This window comes from Falco naumanni, chromosome 13 (assembly GCF_017639655.2).
Source record: "Falco naumanni isolate bFalNau1 chromosome 13, bFalNau1.pat, whole genome shotgun sequence".
NCBI classification, from domain to species: domain Eukaryota; kingdom Metazoa; phylum Chordata; class Aves; order Falconiformes; family Falconidae; genus Falco; species Falco naumanni.
Genome location: NC_054066.1, coordinates 16,467,635 through 16,486,582, shown reverse-complemented (window position 1 = coordinate 16,486,582; position 18,948 = coordinate 16,467,635). Strand labels below are relative to the sequence as shown.

At 48.7% G+C, this 18,948-nt stretch overlaps 1 protein-coding gene across 4 annotated transcripts in view; it reads right to left on the bottom strand.

Annotated features, from left to right (window-relative positions):
* The window catches only part of FGF12 (fibroblast growth factor 12), a 229,301-nt gene that overhangs the window by 97,786 nt on the left and 112,567 nt on the right, over positions 1-18,948 (bottom strand). Inside the window, exon 1 of one of the 4 annotated variants that reach the window (XM_040613762.1) lies at positions 5,061-6,473. The exons of the other annotated variants lie outside the window; for them this stretch is intronic. Coding sequence (XP_040469696.1) covers positions 5,061-5,259 — 199 coding nt within the window. The 5' untranslated portion in view covers positions 5,260-6,473. Of the gene's footprint in view, positions 1-5,060; positions 6,474-18,948 lie in introns of those variants that run through there. 4 annotated transcript variants of the gene reach the window in all.

The window sequence follows — 18,948 nt, the reverse complement described above, 5'->3', positions numbered from 1 at the left end:
ACTGCCCCAGACAAGGAGGATGCACACCCTCAGGGCTGTGCCACTTCCCCTTGACATGAGGCTCATGTTTGGCTGCCCACTTGGCATGCACACCCTCATCTCAGCTAACACTTTTAAGAGCTCTTGCTGGCCAGACAATGCCAAGATTTCCAGCCATTTCCATTTCCTCCAGCCACTCCTTAGAGGTGGGGCACAGCACCAAATCCTGCAGAGGAGCAGGCAGAAGAATGGGATGGACCCCCCCCCTTGGCTGGGCACACATCCAGATACTCATACAAACATTATGGAGAAGTGCTGGGAACCTGCTTGAATCCTACTGCAGACATGCAGCTATGTGCTTGCTGAGATAATGCAGCCGGCATTAGGACACTGTAGCAACAGAGGGGCCAAATTCCACAGGTTAGGCAGATATTACAGCTGTTCTGAGATGAACCACTCCATACAAACAGGCAAGGACTCAGACAAATTTAACAGGGAGCTAAAAAGGTGGTTTTTACCCTGAGCTTCAAATACCATTTTCACCCTGCATGAAATCAGAAAGGACTTCAGGATTTAACTCGGGGAATTTAACAGCTTGCAGAGATGACAGACTTCTCAAATATTTTAAATGAATTTCCAAATGAACAAAGACCTTCTGTGTCCTTCAACTAAACTTGCTCTTGTATTTTACTTATACTGCTGCATAAATATCTACATACGTACATTTTAAATTCCAAATCTCCATTTATTATTCAAAATGAGAAACACCACAAAGGGAAAACATGTTTTAATTTACTGCGGTTTTTCTGTGTGTGAGCCGTTTTCTTCACTTGGGAAGAAACCGTTAGATCTCTTTAAGGAAAAGCATCCTTTCCCTGGAGGAGCACAAAATATATATCAGATGGGGTGGGGCGGATGAAAAAGACAACACAGGATTTTTTTCTTTTTCCTGGGGTAAAAAAACCCTGTTTGAGACTGAGCTTTGCATTCTGAGCTGGAAACTCATCTACAGAAGCAATGCCTGAAGGGACGGAGGCGATGCTACCGAGTGCCTGGCACTGCCTGACCCAAAGCTTCTTGAATTCAAACATGGTTTCCCCAAGTAACACCACCCTGTCAGTGAGCTTCACTCAGATAAAATCTCCACCAACCCCCACAGATACTGTGCCTGATGCTCCAGCCTGTTTCCCTTCACGCAAAGCCCCCAAACACCATAGCTTCAGGGGCTATGGCACGATGGAAGGCCACCTGCACCCCAGCTCTCCAGAGTGAGCTCTGCCTGAGAAGATGGTTGATGAAGCAACGGCCACAGCTTTCACTGACAAGCTGGACCCACCAGCCTAGGGTTGCCAGCCTCTCACAGAACAGCTGAAGAAGGGACATGCCTGGATGCTTTAATTCAGTCACAGAGGGGATGAAACTACTTGGTTCAAACATTTGTTGGCAGAGAAGTCATGTAGAGAGAGCTGCTTTGTCTAGTCTTCTGCATTCAACTCCTGGATCTATCGAAGGATCCATCTCTTGAAACTGCACCAAAAAGCCATACCATACAGCAATTTCTTTTGAATCCTCTATCAAGTTACTCTGGTCAGACCAAAATACATAATTTAATCTTTTCTAGCTGTACCTTATACTTACAACCATACAGGTACTATTCAAAATACACATATTCTGCTTGGTATCTGCACAATTGCAGTCAACGACCTGTATTGATTCACAATAATGGGATTAAGCCCATGTGTCCAAATTTTCAGCTTAGTCCACAGCACTCAGCATCCTTATTTGGCCTGTCTTAAACTGATACGTCATCTTAGAGCCAAACACATGCAAGAGATATAAAAGAACATAGAGCGTGCATGAGAGCGCGCTGCCTTTGTCCATTGGAAAGGCAGATGTAACAACTGCTCATTTTACAACATGGTGCTTATTGCAACCACAAATGAGATGTTTCTGCAGTCTGTTTTCCCTAGGAGCTGACAGCTTTGATTACACAAGATGTCCCTGCAGGGACCTGGTTCCCCATAGCCTGCCACAACCTGCGACTACTCATGCCCACCGCCGAGTGAGCCTGAACTGCTACCGGGTGTGAATTCTCCCTTCCCATAGGAAAGCAGGAGTATTTCACTCTCCCTTCACAGGCTGCGGAGCGGAGCACAAGGTGCCAACCAGTGCAAAGCAACTCCACTCACGCACATCTTGATGAATATTTTAGTTACAGCACTAAGTCACATATTAAAAACACTTAATTGACGTAAGTTCACGCAGTTACTTTTACTAAAGCAAAGAGTGAAGGGAACATGAACCACCACCAGAGTTACAGTTCTGTAATGGTGCGAGTTGCTACAGCTCCACCGTTGCCGCATCGTAAGCTCACTGGCAGCGGGGGACCCAAAGCGCAGCGTGCTGGAATGAGCATCAGGAATTACGTCTGTGTGTCACGTAACTGCTCCATGCCTTGGTCTCGCCTTCTGTAAAATGGGAAGAATCCTCTCCATTTGGTAGAGCTTGTTGAGTACTACAGATGAAAATCGCTCTGTAAATGTGAAGTATTTTGACAGTTACTCCCCATAGCCATAAAACAAGGTCATGTTTAAAAAGGTAAAGATAGTTCTCCTAGCACTGTACCATTTCCAAATGGGATTGTATCCCTTTTGAACATGGATGTTTCTCATGTTCCTTTCACTGACTCGCAAACTACTGAGCCAGCATATCATTAAGTACACATAATCACTGGTGGTGTGGGTCACTGCACAATGTATGCATGTTTCTTTAAACCAGTTTCAATTCATTTGCCTGTCATTCCCTATGCAGAAGAGTGACTGCCATGGGTAAGTTATCTGGGCACAATACACTCCCTGAATAAACAATCTCAGCAGCAGCAAACCCAGTGGCATGCTGCCTTCTGAGCAGCATACCTGAGCCCAGGAAGATGTACCACTGAAAGAAATCTCTGTTTAAAAGATGGATTTAGGGCACTGAAGCAGACACAGTCCATACTCTGGGAAGTCACTTGATTTTTTTCTCAAAGCAACTTAATTCCTCTACTTTCATTTTATAAAATGAATACAGTACTAGTTACAAGTGATTGACTGACAGCTCTAAAGACTGAACAGCTCTATTTTTACAGCACTGAGTAGCATTGATCCTTCTTCTAAGTCAATAAAAAGCCTTCCTTGAATCACTCTGGTGATTCTGGTAAGTCATCGAACACCTTCCTCAGCATGGAAAGTCCATGCAAGTTGAGGGAATTCTTAGCATTCATCAATTCTTCACAGGTATTCAGTGAGACCAAAGGAAGCAGAATTGGACCTGTGCAGCTGGGAGCACTGTGGCAGGACCAACAAAAAGCCTCACCAACCCCACCCTGCTGTAAAAGTCACTCAAACTTTAATGAGACAGAACATCTTGAAATCTAGGTAACAGGTCTAGACTCTCCAGCCCTTTTAGTCCTTGAGGGATGTCATTCAATAGCAGATGGAGATGAGAAAAAGAGGAATGGGAAAAGATTTCATCAGTGAGACTCCCAGGTCCCACTCGTGATACTGCAAAGAGTGTTTCCTGAGACAAAGTGACCACACTTCTGGGGCAAGAGCCATCTTTTCATCTGGGCTCACAGGTTAACTTATGGGATGGTCCAGCAAGCTACCACTCATCATGCCTTGAGAATAAAAAAAGGAAAAAAAAGGCAACTTTTCCCTTTGAATATTTCAAGCCATGCTATAATTTCAGATATTTTGCATCCTCTTTTGGTTACTGCTTTAAAACAGACCGTTAAGGAGTCTAGTTTTCACAGCCTAAGCTACGCATTGCAAGTCTTGAAGCATTTTGCTAGCTAAATGTAGCCCCTGCCCCACAGCCTGTGGATCAGGGGTGCTAACAGCAATCCAGAGAAATTATTCTTTCCGTTTTGTTGACAACAGTAAGTGGCCCTCTATAGCATGAGGCTTTCCCCCCTGTTTCTTTGTGTTCCTCGCTTAAATACAGGTCACGGACCTCAATCTACAGACCAAAAGAGAAGCCCTCAGCTAGCTCTGACACCTTGCTGGAAGAGTCATGACTAACAGAATTTAGATGTGCAGAAGGAGCTTCATGAAGAGGCTAATCAACAAAAAAAAATACTAAGGTATATGGAAAACATGAGAGGATTACACAGGTTGATGGCACATCCCAAGGAGCTGAGTAAACAAGTATCGCTGTTTTTTAACCATGATACTTTAAGGGACATCTGAGAAAAGTACACGTTTACAGCATCTTCTCAAACCAATCTGTTTTCCTACCTTAGTAGTGATTTATAGCAAGGAAAAAAATAAAGGAAGAAGTAAAGAACATTTCAACTGAGAAGTCACTGAGGGCCTACTCTTGCCATGTACCAAGTTCTCACACCTACCAAGGATGGCTGAGAGCACAAAGCACAGCTCAGAACTGAAACCGTGGGTGGTGGGACTTCATCGTGGAAATGTGAGCAACACGTACACTAAGGCTGAAGTTTTCCACAATGAACCAAGACTGAACACACACACGCACAAAAAGATAAAGAAAGGGGAAAGAAAAGACTACCCTAAAAACCATTTCTAGGTCCTTGCAAGCTCAACATCAGGTGTAACAGTCGTGCAGCTGTCATCTAGAAAGCTTTCCCAGCTAATGAAATGCCCAGTACAACTCTGCTCGTGAAGTAGCAAGCACTTGATGGATCTAGTTATCATATGGCCACAATTCTGATTGATCCTCACTTTATCGATTTCCTTGTCACTATGCAGAAAATAAGCGACTGCTTAAAAAGCGTATCTATAGGGAGGTGGAAAAGTACAATTCTGGGTTAAGCTAGCACTGATGAAGCGGGTGGGTCTCTCCTCCCGGAGGACCCGCTTTGCTCACGCCTCGGACAGCTGTGGGGGATGCCGGTGGCAGCTCGGTTCCCACCCAGCCCACCAGCCCGAGATGGAGACCCGCCAGGACCCAGCAGAAAGTTGATCACGGCGCAAGCCTGTCCCCGTCGGTACCCCCCGGGCAGCCCGCCGGCGGGTGCGGGGCTGCCCCACGGCGCCCAGCGGGTCCCCACGGCCCCGGCCCGCCGTACTCACCCGGTCTCCTCCTCACCGGCCTTTTCCTGCCGCTGCAGAAACGCACTTTGCTGAAGACCCCCAGGACGTGCCTCTCGCAGAGGGAGCGCCCGTCCTTGCTGGGGCTGGAGCGGCGCTTGGAGGCGGACACCCGGTCGCTGTTGGACTCCCTCGCCTGCCGCTTCTGCCGGATCAACGAGCTGGCGATAGCCGCTGCCATCGCCGCTCATGGGCCCCCCCGCGCCGCTCCGCTCCGGGGGGCGCCGCCCGGGCGCGCTGGGGCCGAGCCGCCGCCGCGCCCCGCGGGGACGGGGGACGGGGACGCCCCGCTGAACGCGCTGCAGCCCCGAGTCCCGGCGCCGGGGAGGGCTCAGCCGGCCAGGCGGAGCAGGGCGCCCGGGCTAACAACCATGGCTGGCCGCCGGACCCCGCCGCCCATGGGTCTGTCCCCGGGGAGCGCAAATCCCGGCGCGGGCGGCCGTCGGCGAGACCCCCCGGCCGGGCTGGCGGTGCCCCCGCGCCTTGTAAATCCGGGAGGCGGCTGCCCCGCTCGCAAAGGTCCGCTGGCAGCAGCTGTGTCCGGGGGGGGGGTGGGGGGGAGCGCGGAGGATCCGCGAGTCCCTGCGGCGCGGTGCCGCTCCGCTCGGGCGCAGGCGGCGGCGCTTCCTCCCGCCGGCCGCCCTCCGGTGAGGGGCCGTGGGATGAGTCAGAGCCCCCCCGGCCCGCGGCCGGCCCCGGCCCCAGCGCGGTGGCTCCGAGGCGCGGCGCGGCAGTGCGCGCACATGGACGCGGCTCCGCTCCGCTCCCGCGGCCGGGCTCAGGGCGAGCCGCGCTGCATTTCTGTTTGCACTCCTCCTCTTCCTCTTCCCCCCCCCTCCCCACTCCGCTCTCAGAGAGGGCGGGAGGGGAAGGAAAAAGCAGCCACGGGAAAAAGCAGCAGGCCAGCAAACGAACAAAAAAGAGGCGATACAATAAAATTAAATTTAAAAAAAAAAAAAAAAAAAAAAAGAGGCGCCTCGGCCGCGGGTGCGGGCTCACATCGCCGCAGCTCGGCGCCCCGGGCTCACAGCGCCATGGCTGGCGCAGCTCCCCCAGCCCTGCTCGCCGCCTCTGCCCCGGCAGCGGCTCTCCCCGACGGCAGCAACCCACATCGTCCGGCCCGGCGGGAGGCCGCGGAGCGCTCGGCACCGGGGCAGCCCCGGGCCCGGCTGCCGCGGCGGGAACGGCGGCGGGAGGAGCGATGCGAGGTGGGGAGGGGGTGGTGGAGGAGGAGGAAGAGGGCGGGGGGGTGCGGCGGCGGCTGCTGCTGCTGCTGCTCCGTGCGGAGCTCAGGATGCTCCGCGGTGCCGCCCGACGGCGGCGGGGCGAGGAGGAGCCGAGCCGCGCCCGCTGCCCGCCCGCATCCTCCGGCCCGGCCCGGCAGCCGGCGGGGGGGCGAGGCGAGGCGGGGGGAAGGCGAGGGGAGGAGGGGCCGGGGAAGCCCCCCCCGGACGCCCACGCCGCGCGGGGCTGCTGCCAGGGCGACGGGGAGCCCCGCAGCGGCCGGGCGGGTCGGGTCGGTACCGGCCGGGAGCCGGGCTCCGGGCGAATTGCAGCTGCTCCCGCTCGCCCTCCTCTACGCAATCCTACGTGATCGAGGTTTGGATGAGAAAAATCGCGCAGGCACAGCGAGGCAACTGCAGCTCCGCGGCGGCTCTGCCCCTCCGCCCGGGCAGCCCCCGGGCCGCCCGCCGCCCCCGCGGGGAACCGGGCTTTCCCGGCGCCGCAGCCCCGCCCGCCCCCGCCGCAGCCACCCCGGCCACCTCCTCGGGCATCCCGCCGGGTGCCCGAGCACCCAGCCTCAGCCTCCATGGCTTGCCCGGCTCCTCCGTGCAAGCAGAGGCAGGGCGGCAGCCCCCGCGCCCCCGGGGCTGCGCTGGGGGGGGTCGGTGCCCCGTCTGGGCAGTGTGCCAGCCGCCTGCAGCCCACCGGGCTGGTAGCGCGGCCCCGAGGCAGGCCCCCGGTTTATCAGCGGGTGCTGTGCTCGGGGCAGCCCGCAGGAGCCGGGCGGGCTCCCTTGTACCCCCAGCCACAGAACTGCAGCGAGCAACGTTTCAGGTGCAGACGTACAGCTCTGGTTATCCGGATCTGTAGCTGGTGTTGCTGCCCTAAGCATGGGGCTCACCGGATTTCAGGTTCAAGCAACAGCTAACGAGTGTGTGGGCAAGAGGTGATGAGCAAGATATCCCAGGGAGCGTAAAGTGGCCAGAGTTGGGGGAGAGGGGATCTCTGCTGGGAAGGGGACACCTGCCTTAGCATAGCTGGGTATAGGTGGATACCAGTGGCAGGATGAGACTAATCCAGTCCTGGAGGTGTAGGGGTGAAGCATGTACCTAGCTGAAGAGGACACTTCAAACCAGTTGGTGAGACCCCCTGGGAATTATCAACTTCAGCAAAATCATCTTTGTAACTACTTCATTGCAAGAACTTCAGTGCTGAACTATTTTGATGTGGGGGGGGGGGGGGGGAAGGGAAATGCAACTGAAACAACCACCCACCATGTCCATAAAGATTAACTAAGTTCACTCTTAATCCCTATGCATGCCAAAATGAGGTGGAATCAGGTTCTCCAGGAGAGAACAGAGGAGGAAGATACTCAAAACCATTTGGGAGATATAAACGTTTGGCTGTTGATCTCTTTTTAACTGCTGCCAACCTTTCTGAGCAGATTTCACTGTCCCAATCAATAAAGATTTTTCTTCCCTTTCCTGTAGCTAAAATGCTTCATATTTTAATTTTTTCTGCCGGATTATTTCACTTGACATCAAAGACTGTTGCAGTACAAGGTACAGGTATGGCCTAAAGAAAGCTGTTTGCAATCAGAGAATCACTGTCTAAACTGCCAGTGAATTATCCAAAGCTTCATCTTCAAAGGATGTGAGCAAATCTGATATCTTCACAAGAAAGAGCTTTGCCGTTGATATATACTTTTTTGCCTGTAGTCTTCAAATCTCTGGTGGAAGAATGCTGTTTTATCCCCACCACCACCCATTAGATAAGTTTCAGTTATTTCGACATGCGACTAATTTGTTTTCTTGTACAGCTGTAAACTGGGAGCAGCAGCTCTGCACTTAAAAATGATCCTCATCAGTGATAAAGTTGGTTACAGTATTATTTTTTTCTGGTGATTTGTGGATCTGAAAAGACAGTGCTGTGACTCTAAGAAGAAATGCTTCTCCCAGGTCTCTCTGCTTCTGCAGTGATGGAATTAAATTAAAGCAGAGGTTGTGAAACTGAATATAATGTTGCATTTGCTAGCACATAGGTCTGTATTTATACAGGCTGTACAATTATATATTTATATTTATACAGGCCATATATTATATGTCCAAGGAGTACACAGGATTTGGTTCTGGCACTGGGCATGGTGCCACGAACTCCTGGTGACATTACTGGCATGCTCATCTGCTCTGCACCACTCTGGATCATGCCCCAGCTTCACAAAAATTTCTGAAGAGCCCATGCTTTTATAAATGCCAAGCAAGCCCAGAGTGGTCTTGAGCTGGAAAATTAAAGGCCAACCTCATTGTGTTGCTTCACTGTCATTCTTGCAGGTGAAACATTACCTTTGGTGGTCTGCCAGGTGAAACGGAAAAGCCTCCACATACTTTGGTCTTTACCAGTGGAAGTTCTCTCCTTCAACTTCCATTTGGGTAAACAGAGCTCAAAACATCTCCCATTTTCAGCTGTTATAGCTGCTCCTCAGAGTGTAGTGCCACTTATACTGCTCCATACGAGCTAGCCCCTGCTGAATCCAGGGGTTGCATTCCTCATTGCCACCAGCAGAAGCTGAATTGTTTTACCAAACTGGGTCAGTACAGCATTTTTCCTTAAGGTGCATAATTCTTGTAAACATATTTATTTATATTTAATATATTATTATTATATCTGTAATATAGAATTATTAAGGTGATTGTTCTCCCTGGGCTCCCCCCCTCCCCTCCTGACCTGCTCTGGAAAGCTGTACAATGCACATGGTGAAGAAGGAAAGAGAGAATAGTACTGATTTATAAAATGAACAAGCAAGATGATGTTTTGATCATGTTGGAGAAATATGCCAATGCTCCTCCTGCAGTTCATGGAGAAAGGCCCCATCCTGCACACAGGAGCAGACAGAGGGTCAGACTCCCCATGGCTGCTGGAGAATCCGACTCAAAACACATTTTAAACATCCCCACCCTAAGCTACAGGAGCCTATGCATTAGGCACTCTCTATGGAAGGAGGCCAATATAAACATTTCAAAACACCCTCATTTCCGAGGTTTTGCTCCCTTGATAAACCTACTCTTCTGTCCTCAGTGCTGAGGTTTAAAATGAAGGCCTGGCTGAATTTCAGGGCTTTGGTGGCTTGAACAGAGAAGAGATCTAGAATTGCATTCCCTTACCTTCCTAAACAGAACAATCTATCTAGGTCAAAACGGAGGTTATTGGCATCTTTCCTTAGTGAAGTGCAATAATTCCCGCAGGGTTGCTAACAGAATATCCTGTTTATTTTTCATAGTGCCTTCAAAAGCCATGGGCTATGTTCTGTAGATTCAGTCATTAGGCATGTCTCTGCTTTACTAATTCTGTACACACAGAGCTAACTACAAAAGACAGAAGTGTTATGCAGGGTTTTTTGCTGTTTTATCTGCATAGCTACCGACAGTGCATGCATGAAAGTTAAGGAAGAGATTTAAAATTAATACCCCTTTAAAACATATATACATATTGCTGTAGTTGAATGGGAAAAAGAAAGACACCTATCTTTGTCCAATAATTGTGAATGGCCTAATTCACCGTTTTCCAGCAGCATAGCAACAAATCTCTTCCAATAGGAAGACACTGTTGAGTTTGAAAGTCTGCATGCAGACACCTCTTAAGAATTGTACCCAATTTTCATGCTGTGTAAATTACATCTAAAATGTGCATTGCCAGGGCTGCTTATTAAGCAGAATTAAGCCCATATCCATGTTTTATTAACTTTATTCTTTACAAGGTAGCCCCTTATTGCATGTCTAGCATAATTAAAAATCACGCAGCCTAGGCATTCCCCAGTTTCTCTGCGTGGGTGGACTTAAAAAAACCACCGTGCCTGGGTAACCTGATAAAGAAATGACAAGACCTTACAGTGTTTTGCTTATTTTATGTGCAGGGTAATTCTGTTTACAATGCATAGGTTTATATCTATATAAGAATTCCCATGGCCACTTAAAAATATGCTGTTTGGGAAGAGAGATCTGGCCCTAAACAGCAGTGGAGTACAAAAACTAGCTGGCTTTCTGGGCTTTTCTCACACAGCCGAGCTCTGAGCTGACTAGGCCTTTTAATAAACACAGAAGAGACTGCATCATCTGATTGCTATATTAAAATAATTTCTTTAATGGGCCCCTCACCCCCTTTCTTGGCTTCAAAGATTCAGTTAAAACAAAATTTGCAACTCATCATGAGGAGTATTCATTAGCCTACCTGGTGTCTTTAAAAACAGCTCCAGCCTGGGGAGAAGCTGGGCTTATCTGTGCCTTAAAGCAAGTGGCAGGTAAGCAGTTACGCAGATTGCAGAATGAAACCATTGCTGAAAAAAACGGGCCACACAAGCAGCACCAACACAATACAACCAGCTGGAGCCCAGAAGAAGAAAGACAGGTCAGTGCCTGACCTGCATGCAAGACCTGGGGCTTGTTCGAGACGAGCTAGTCTCAAAGCTGCTGTTACCCCAATGGTGCTGTTCATCAGCCGTTCTGCCATTGCCTCCTCCAGTGGGACTGGGGCATGAAAACCTGCTGTCCTTGCAGGACATGCTTCAGCTGCGGCTTCACTGGTGGCAAGAGTCCAAGAGAAAGGGCCTGCAAACACCTGCCCAGCGACCGGTCCCACACAGCACTTCAGTCATTCAGGTGATGCAGGGAGGAAGCCTCACGGAAGGGTCTCCAGTGGAGGAGCAATGAAAGGATGGGTGCTCTACTTGCAGATAACTGCGTGCAAGGCAATGCTGAGAGCCCTCTCTTCCTGAGCAAGGGATGCACAGCCAACCAGCTGCTCCAGGCTTAGAAGCACCCACCTAAGCATATGGAAAGAAAACTCAAGTATCTTCTTGCCTGTACTATAGCTACTGAATTTAAGAGATGGGACAGAGAGCTGCCCCCCTTCCTTCTCCTCCTGTCCCTCACTGGGCTTCTCCTGAAATCTAGCAACTCCCTCCACCTGCCCCCTTAGGGACTTTTTCACCCATGGTCGCCCCTCTAATAGCCCTAAGCCACAGGAACTGGATGGGGAGGGAGGTCATGGGCTTGAGATTTCATCTCAGTTCTTATGCCTGCATACAAGACAGGAAAAGAGCACATGCCTTGTGCTTTTAATGCAGAGCAGGAGCTGGAGGCTGAACTAGGTGAAATAGCCAACGCAGAGCAACCCCAGTTGTGAGCCTGAAAACACATACAGCATGCCCTTCCCTGTCTGAAGCAGAGACCCAGTCCTCAGACTTCAGGGTAGCAGCACTTCCATGAACAAGACAACTCCTACAGCCTTCCACTCTCTAGGAAGAGGTCAGCTATTCCCATCGTTTCCTTTGACTCCTGTTTGATGACAGCCTGTAGCCCGTTCTGGCCTACGGTTTCAAAAACGCAAGATGGGTCCGGTTCCACAGACATGGAACCTGGTTGTGTCTGGCTTTACATCTCACCTGCTTGCAGGTGATGTGTTCTGGGTGGAGAGGGAAGTGTGACCCTATAGTGCAGTTCCAGGTCCAGGGCTTCCACACGCCTGGGCTTCGGAGGTCTAAAGGGGTGCCCGTGCTTTTCCCCCCTCCCTGGGAGGAAGGAAAGCTGCTCAAGCTGTGAAACCTCTACATGTTGTAACCATGCAGCCAGACATTGATTCCAACCAAAACCATTTTCAAGAGTGTCAGGAAAAACCTTTCAATTTAAAGTTTCCATCAAGCTGACTTTGCTGAAAGTCAAACAGATCCTTCCTGATTAGATCTTGTCTGAGGCAAACCAGCTCGACTAGGTGATTGAGAACGATAAAAAGAAGGGACAGAGAATGAAACCCCTACCACGTTCCTTCAGCAGCACAGTGGGACCCTCTGCTCCCCAGCAAGTCAGGGTTTGGAGACTGGAGACGTCAGCCTCCTTCATGCATGTGTGTTGCACTGGCGTAGACCAGGAGGGGAGGAAGGGAGAGATGCTGTCAAGGAGAAACAACAGACCCATAAAGGTCTCTAGCTGCACATGATGGATTCTGCCAGACCTAAGGAGGCCTTGGAAATTTCCCAGACCCCAAATTCTCTTGTCCCTTCATCCAGCTTCCAAATCCATAAGAAGCCCAGCATTCACAGCCTGAGCCAGGTCGAATCTCAAATCCTGCTGGGTCAGAAAAGCAGTGCTTCAGAGGGGCAGCCCGGTGCAGTTCAGAGAGCTCGCAGGAAATGCAGTGACCCTGACAAAAACTGGTACTCCCACTGCCATCCAGCTCTGCAAAACAGGAGTGTCGGGACATTAATCCTGCCCTCAGGATGCCTCTGAAGTTACATGCATCCAGACTACATCTTATTTAACCAAACCTGCTTATTTCTCCTGCATACTGCAAGGGCATGCTGAACACTAAATGTAAATAGGAGATTACAGCTGTCATACAGCTAGGACAAGGTTTGAGGACTCCTTCATCCCCCGCTGACCTAAAGTGCTGGGTAAAAAGGATCTGGGTGAATACATCGCTTCCCCCACATACCCTTGGACTCCAAACACACCTCTTGCTATTTGCATTGTAATTTATTTCCCTCCCCAGCCATAAATCAACTTTTTTATCTCCCCAGTAAAATGAAATCCCATGTCCTCTCTCCCCAGGCTTTCACAGCTACTGCAATCCAGGCACTGATAAAGATACCAGTGGCTGGGAAGCAAATCCAAGTTTGCCAAGGATATCGAGACTAATGCACTGGTAATTAGTGATTGCAGCAGGTCTGGTGAAGAGACTAAACTGAACTGATGTGGAAACCAAGTTCATAGAAACAAGGTTCATTTTAATGCAGCCAGATCAAACCTCTGGGGATAAATGATGCAGTCTGCATTTCTTCAAGACTGGGCACTTTTTTTTCCACCAGAAAGTAATGACTCTGAGAATTGGGAACCATGAGAGAGATACAGCTGAACAGAAGCTTTCTCCACAGAACTGCAGCTGGGAGAGCCCAAGCCCAAGGGTGCATGCGCGGAGCAATGGGGAGCAGAAGCATTTCACTCTGTCACATTTGTACGCAGTGCAACGTACGGTATCACAAAAGTCACAAAGTCTGGTTGCCACACTTCAGGTGGCAGGGATCAGGATATAGCTCCAAGAGGGTCTGAGGCCTACAAAGATTTGGGTTTAGTGAGAGACTTGAGCAGTTCAGTCTCTTTGTTGCAGTAATAAGGACATCTACAGGGGATTCACATGGGGCCACCCTGTAGAAATGCTCTTGGTACTCGGCTGCATTTATCCTGTTAATACTGTGGCCACTGATAGTTTGCTGTTGCTGAAAATCTGGCCACAGAAGAAAAATGGTTGAAATCCTCTGTATCCAAGAGAATGACAGGGAAGACTTGGCCTGACTGATAAATCTCTCACCTCTCAGTAAGAACGTTTTTGAAAGGATGGAGTCTTTTAATCCAGCAAAGTCAGGAAGAGATCTGGAGGCTATGAGTCAAGGCAAGGCTCATGTTTGTTGTTAATAGCAAAGGTAATTCATCAAGAGAACGACATGGCAAAAGTTGTGATGGATTCTCTATCATTTCACTCTAGGAGCCAACCTCTTTCAAAAACAGATGAGTTGATATCATAGCGCACAGGGTACAAAGGACCCTGGAGAGGTCACCCCTGTACTGTGCCAGCAGTACCTTCATCATCGCTGACAAGGTTGCTCCAGTCCCTGCTTAGGGACCTGCAGCAGTGGAAATCCCACAGCTCCCTTGGGAATGTGGCTCTGCACCACCCTCAGCTGAGAAAGGCTCCTCCTAACATCTAGTCCAAATCTCACTTATCTAAAAATGTCTTGCTCTACTGATACACCTGCCACAGAGGACTTACTGGGCTTACTCTGTGCAGTCCTGACTCGAGTGAAGCAGGAGATCAGACCGCGCAATCATAATAGCCCCTTCTGCTTGACTTCTGCGACTCACCCAGCATCAGTCAGTATTAGAGCAAATATAAGCAGAAATCCACTTTGCAGAAAATCTTGCATTCAAAGTTATGTTTCTTCCCCACAAGGAATGAAAATGAGACCTTTTGGAGCTCACGATGAAATGCCAGAGGAGCAAGAAAGCATACTACTATGGCAGAACTGGTGGTCTCACTGCTTTAAAGACCAAGACTTCAAGGGTCTGCTTTTGCACCAGGTGGAGTAGTGGCATGAAAATGGATCTTTAAATCCATGGGCAGCAGGCTTTTCTGTGATGACTATTTCCTTTCTCCCTTCCACAGTTTTGATAAAGCGGCATTTTTAAAGGGAAAAAAGCTCCACTACCAATTGTTTAGCTGCTCCTTCTGTAGGCGTCCATCACAGCCTCCCAAACTGTATCGCTCACATGTGTCTCTGACACAAATTACAGTTTTGGCCTTTTCTGCCCTCAGACCGCTGAACTCCAGAGGTGGTTAAAGCAGAAGCTGCAACAGTGCTCTAGCCACTTTGTAGGGCTCTTCTGGGGCTTTCCAAGAATAGCTTTTGGACACAGCCGTGTTTCCTTGCATCCTTTATTCATGACCTCTCTACAGCTCCTGTCTTGGACAAGGAACTCCTGTACAGTGTGATTTCTTTCCTCCTCTCTGGCCATGCCTGCCTGTTCTCCCCCTTCACGTACATGTTTCTCTTCCCGCTCCAGGGAAAGAGTTAGTGTCTCTTTGGTCTGTTCTATCACGTAACACAAAAAACATGATTCAGTTAAAGGGCTGTTGGAGCCTCCTACAAACAAGTCATTGATTGACCAGAGTAGATGACCAGAGACTACTCCAGTAAAATAGCAAAAATAATCAGAGAGTTATGCCTTCTTTCAGGTGTGGGTAAACAGGCAACAGGCCCTGCTTACCCATCAAAGTCATGTCCTAAAGCCTTCCCTTTTGAACGCAGCTGGGTCCTTCAGGATGAGAGGACAGGATCCCCTGGGTTTCCCTTTCTACCCCCACAAAGGCAGCTACAAAGCTGGGAATGCTGTCCCCCAGCCCAGGGACAGTGTCAGCTACCCCTCCTGTGGCACCCAGCACGATGGCCATGGCTTGTCCTTGCCACCTGCTCCACGGCATTTACAGGAGCCCATGGGTGCTCCTGGGGCAGCTGTCTGCTGTGTGACACTCCTGTCCCAGTGCAGGGGCAAGGGACGGCCTGTGGTAACAAAGACGAGCTGACAAAGCAGCCAGCGGCACTCCAGCAAAAGGTGCTGTACCTTTGCCAAGTGTTGTCGGATGTAGGGGAAACTCACAATAAGAGCTTTCATCTTTCATTATGATTGAAGGGTCTTGCTCTAGCCTGTTGGAAATACCATCTTCTGAGATGCGATGGGCTCGCTGAAGTTCATGCAAGGTAGTATAATCCAGGGGGCAAGTTATTTGCATTTTCTTTTGCAGAACCTTTATACATAAGAGTAGCTGTACTTAGCAATTAGAAAATGTACGAGTCTGAGGGTGGGGAGCCTGAATTAAAAGCCACTTAAGTGGGTACTTGAGCAATTATTGGGAGGCTTCTGAAGAGACATTTTTGTCAGTAATTAAGGAGAACATAGCTTTGTGCTGGGTACAGGTGGCAATATGGCAGCAGAGATCATCAGTGCTCCACAAAGAGATGACCCACTATCCATTAGCTGCAGAGGGATGTTGGGATTTTCTGCCCAAAGAGCATCCTTCAGAGCTGAAAGAGGGCCAGGGCAACAGGGAGGGCTGAAATCCTTATATTCGCACAGTCTCAGATCCTCTGCATCAGGGAAAAGGATGCACGAAATTGTTTTTATGAAGCCACCTAGCTCTTTAGGTCCCTGTTCCTCAGCAGAAGTGGGTCGTGCTGGTACCTCTGTCTTCAGCAGTCCCAAAATCCCTGAATTCCTGGAAAACCTTCCCACCCAAAAGAAGCAAAGCATAATGTGCCAGACAGTTCCAGCCTAGTGGAGGGCTGGCTTATGCGTCTTGTGAGCAGCATGGGCAGATTCATTGTGACCTGGCTACAAGGATGCTCTCTCTCTCTTCCCTGACTCGTTTCCATAAGTTCTGTCTCCCTTGTCATGCAAACTTTGTCTCCCATGTAATTGGCTTTGGGGATCTTTCTGTTTCTTAAAGAATGCCACTAATACATGCTCCTTTCTCAGCATTTAGAGGCAAATACATTATTTGTTCAGTCCATTATAGCAGATACTTCCAGAAACCCGTGCCTCTAATAGACACTACAGCCCACCTCAAATGCTGTAAAACGTGGGGTGCAAAGAAGGTACCCTCACATGAAAAGCTTGATTTGACAATGAAGTGGCTGAGAAATAGAACTACCCAGGCACTTAGGAAATTGTGAAAACATATAGCTACCAGGGCAGTGTCTGCTTCCTCATTAAAGATGCAGGTAAAGAAGTTTGAAGACAGTAGCAGTAAGAGGAGCATACGCAACACAAACATGTCCTTGTGAAGAAGCATATTTCATAGGCACTTCATTACCTTCAACAACTTGCAGGTCCTTGCTTATTCATCAGTAAGTCTTAACTGTCATGAGCCAAAAAACGTGGGCTGGGATCATCAAAATGAACATAAATGAACCAGACTTCCAGACCTCACTGATGCTCCAGGGATCCCCCCTGCAAGCTCCAGCCTCATCCCCTTGCACTACCAATGCTCTGTGCTGAACACGGGGTGTGCAAGAGATCCCTGTGCAGCACACACCAGCTCTCACCCCAATTAAACATGCCAGACTGACTCCTGCAAAGTTTCCCTTCCAAAAAAAATAGTTGACGTAAGGAGGCAGACACCAGGCATTTGTTCTAGAAAAGGCTACATGTTACTCCCAGCCTTATTATCTGCACTTGGATGGCTCCAGCAATTAATGCAATCCCCTTACTTTTCTTTCTCGACCTCTGGCACAATGTGGGGTCTCAAAAGTATTCTTTCTGTTGTTATTTATTTAACCATTTCAATTGGACTCTGTCAGCTTTAATTTGGCCTGGCTTCTCAATTTTGTAGGAAAAAAAAAAGTAACTGGAGCATTCATAAACCTTCAATCAAACAGAAAATACACCCACGATATTGTACAGCTTGAATGAAAGCTTTTCTTTTTAAAACAAAGGATGCTCCCTTGTGTTGCTTGAAACCTTGGCACTAAAGCAATTAAGAAAGTGAAACTGGCTACAAACTAAAGCAGAATGGACATGTTTCATAGATCTTCATTGCCCAGGCAGGAAGAAATGTAAACAGGGCATAAATTACAGCAGCCAGAGGACAGATAAGCTGAAGGACAATGCTGGCACAAGAGCAAACGGGTAGACACTGGCCAAGAATAAATTTAGACTAGAAATTAGACATGGTTTCTAGCGATCAGAGGAGTAAGACACTTCCAAAAGGACCAGTGGGCACACCTCTGCTCTCATCCTGCTCCCTCCTTTCCAAGGAGGATTTTTGCACGCATTTATGAAAAGGTGGTGTGACACAGCCTGCAATAACGTGAGCCAAGGGACCCTTTCTCTCATCTATAGCACCAATACTTCTGGTCTTCAGAAAAATCCCTTTTAATGTACTAAGAATGGGGAGACATTTGATGCGCGCTCAGTAGGGTTTTTTAATGTCCCTTTAACCTTTGCTAATTGTTCCGTCTTAAAATATATCTATCCTAAGTCTTACTCACTTAAATTGATGAAGTTAGCAATAGCAATTGTTGAAGGTTTTTATTTAGTAGTGTCATTAAATAAAGTGAAACAAAATAAGATCCCATAAAATACAAATGGTTTTACGTAAGCGTTGTTAGGGATGCAATGACAGGAGGGCATTCAGTCAAGTGTTTATATTGTTACTATCATTCAGACATCAGCTCCAAAGTTTATCTAATTTGAAAGCCACTCCTGCAGATCCTTGCTACTGATCAGTGCAGTCTGCAGAGACACTTTTCACAAAATCATTCCAGAATAGGAAAGCTGGCTGTCAGCTCCCACATGTGGGGTCCCTGGCCAGTTGGTACCCACATCTGTCTGCACGTGCCTTTTCTGCTTGCTGGATGCTTTGGGGGTACCCAGTATCATCAGCAGCAGGTATTTCTGTTGGCAGGGTGAGGAGTTAAGGAGGGACATACCCTCAGCTCTTCACTCCAGAAGATCTCCCCTGACCAGGATTGCTGGTCTCTCAACTTAGCTACTATTCAGCCTGAGTAAAACTTACGTTTATGCCTGTAATTTCTGCACTGAACTGCTATATTGCCAGTTAATGTTGTTTAGAAATGAATTGCTGCTGCATAATGTATGGCAGAACAACAAATACACATTAGCTACATATCACAAATCAGATAATTACCAACCAAGATATTCTTATGCGTGTTCAACCTCTTATACGATGTAATAGGACACTATCAAAATAGACCTCACATTACAATGACAGTTTTGGCTTCTAGCACTTTGGCTTTTATCGTAATAAATTCTAATTTTCTGATTTTTATCTGCTCCTCCCCTCTTGCTCCTAGTGGCGTAGGAATTATGATTATGCCAGCTTTAAAACTAGACTGCCTGTTTTTAAAGCACTCTTTCTGCCTGATTCACAAGCACAGCACTTAAGCATTTGAGACGCAAACATTGCGGATCACCCTTAATGCCAGGAGCAGGGCATGGAGTTGACAGGCATCACTTCAACTCCCACGGCCCCCACCTACCCACAGAGTGACCACAGGTGGGCACCCACCTCCCCACACTTCTAG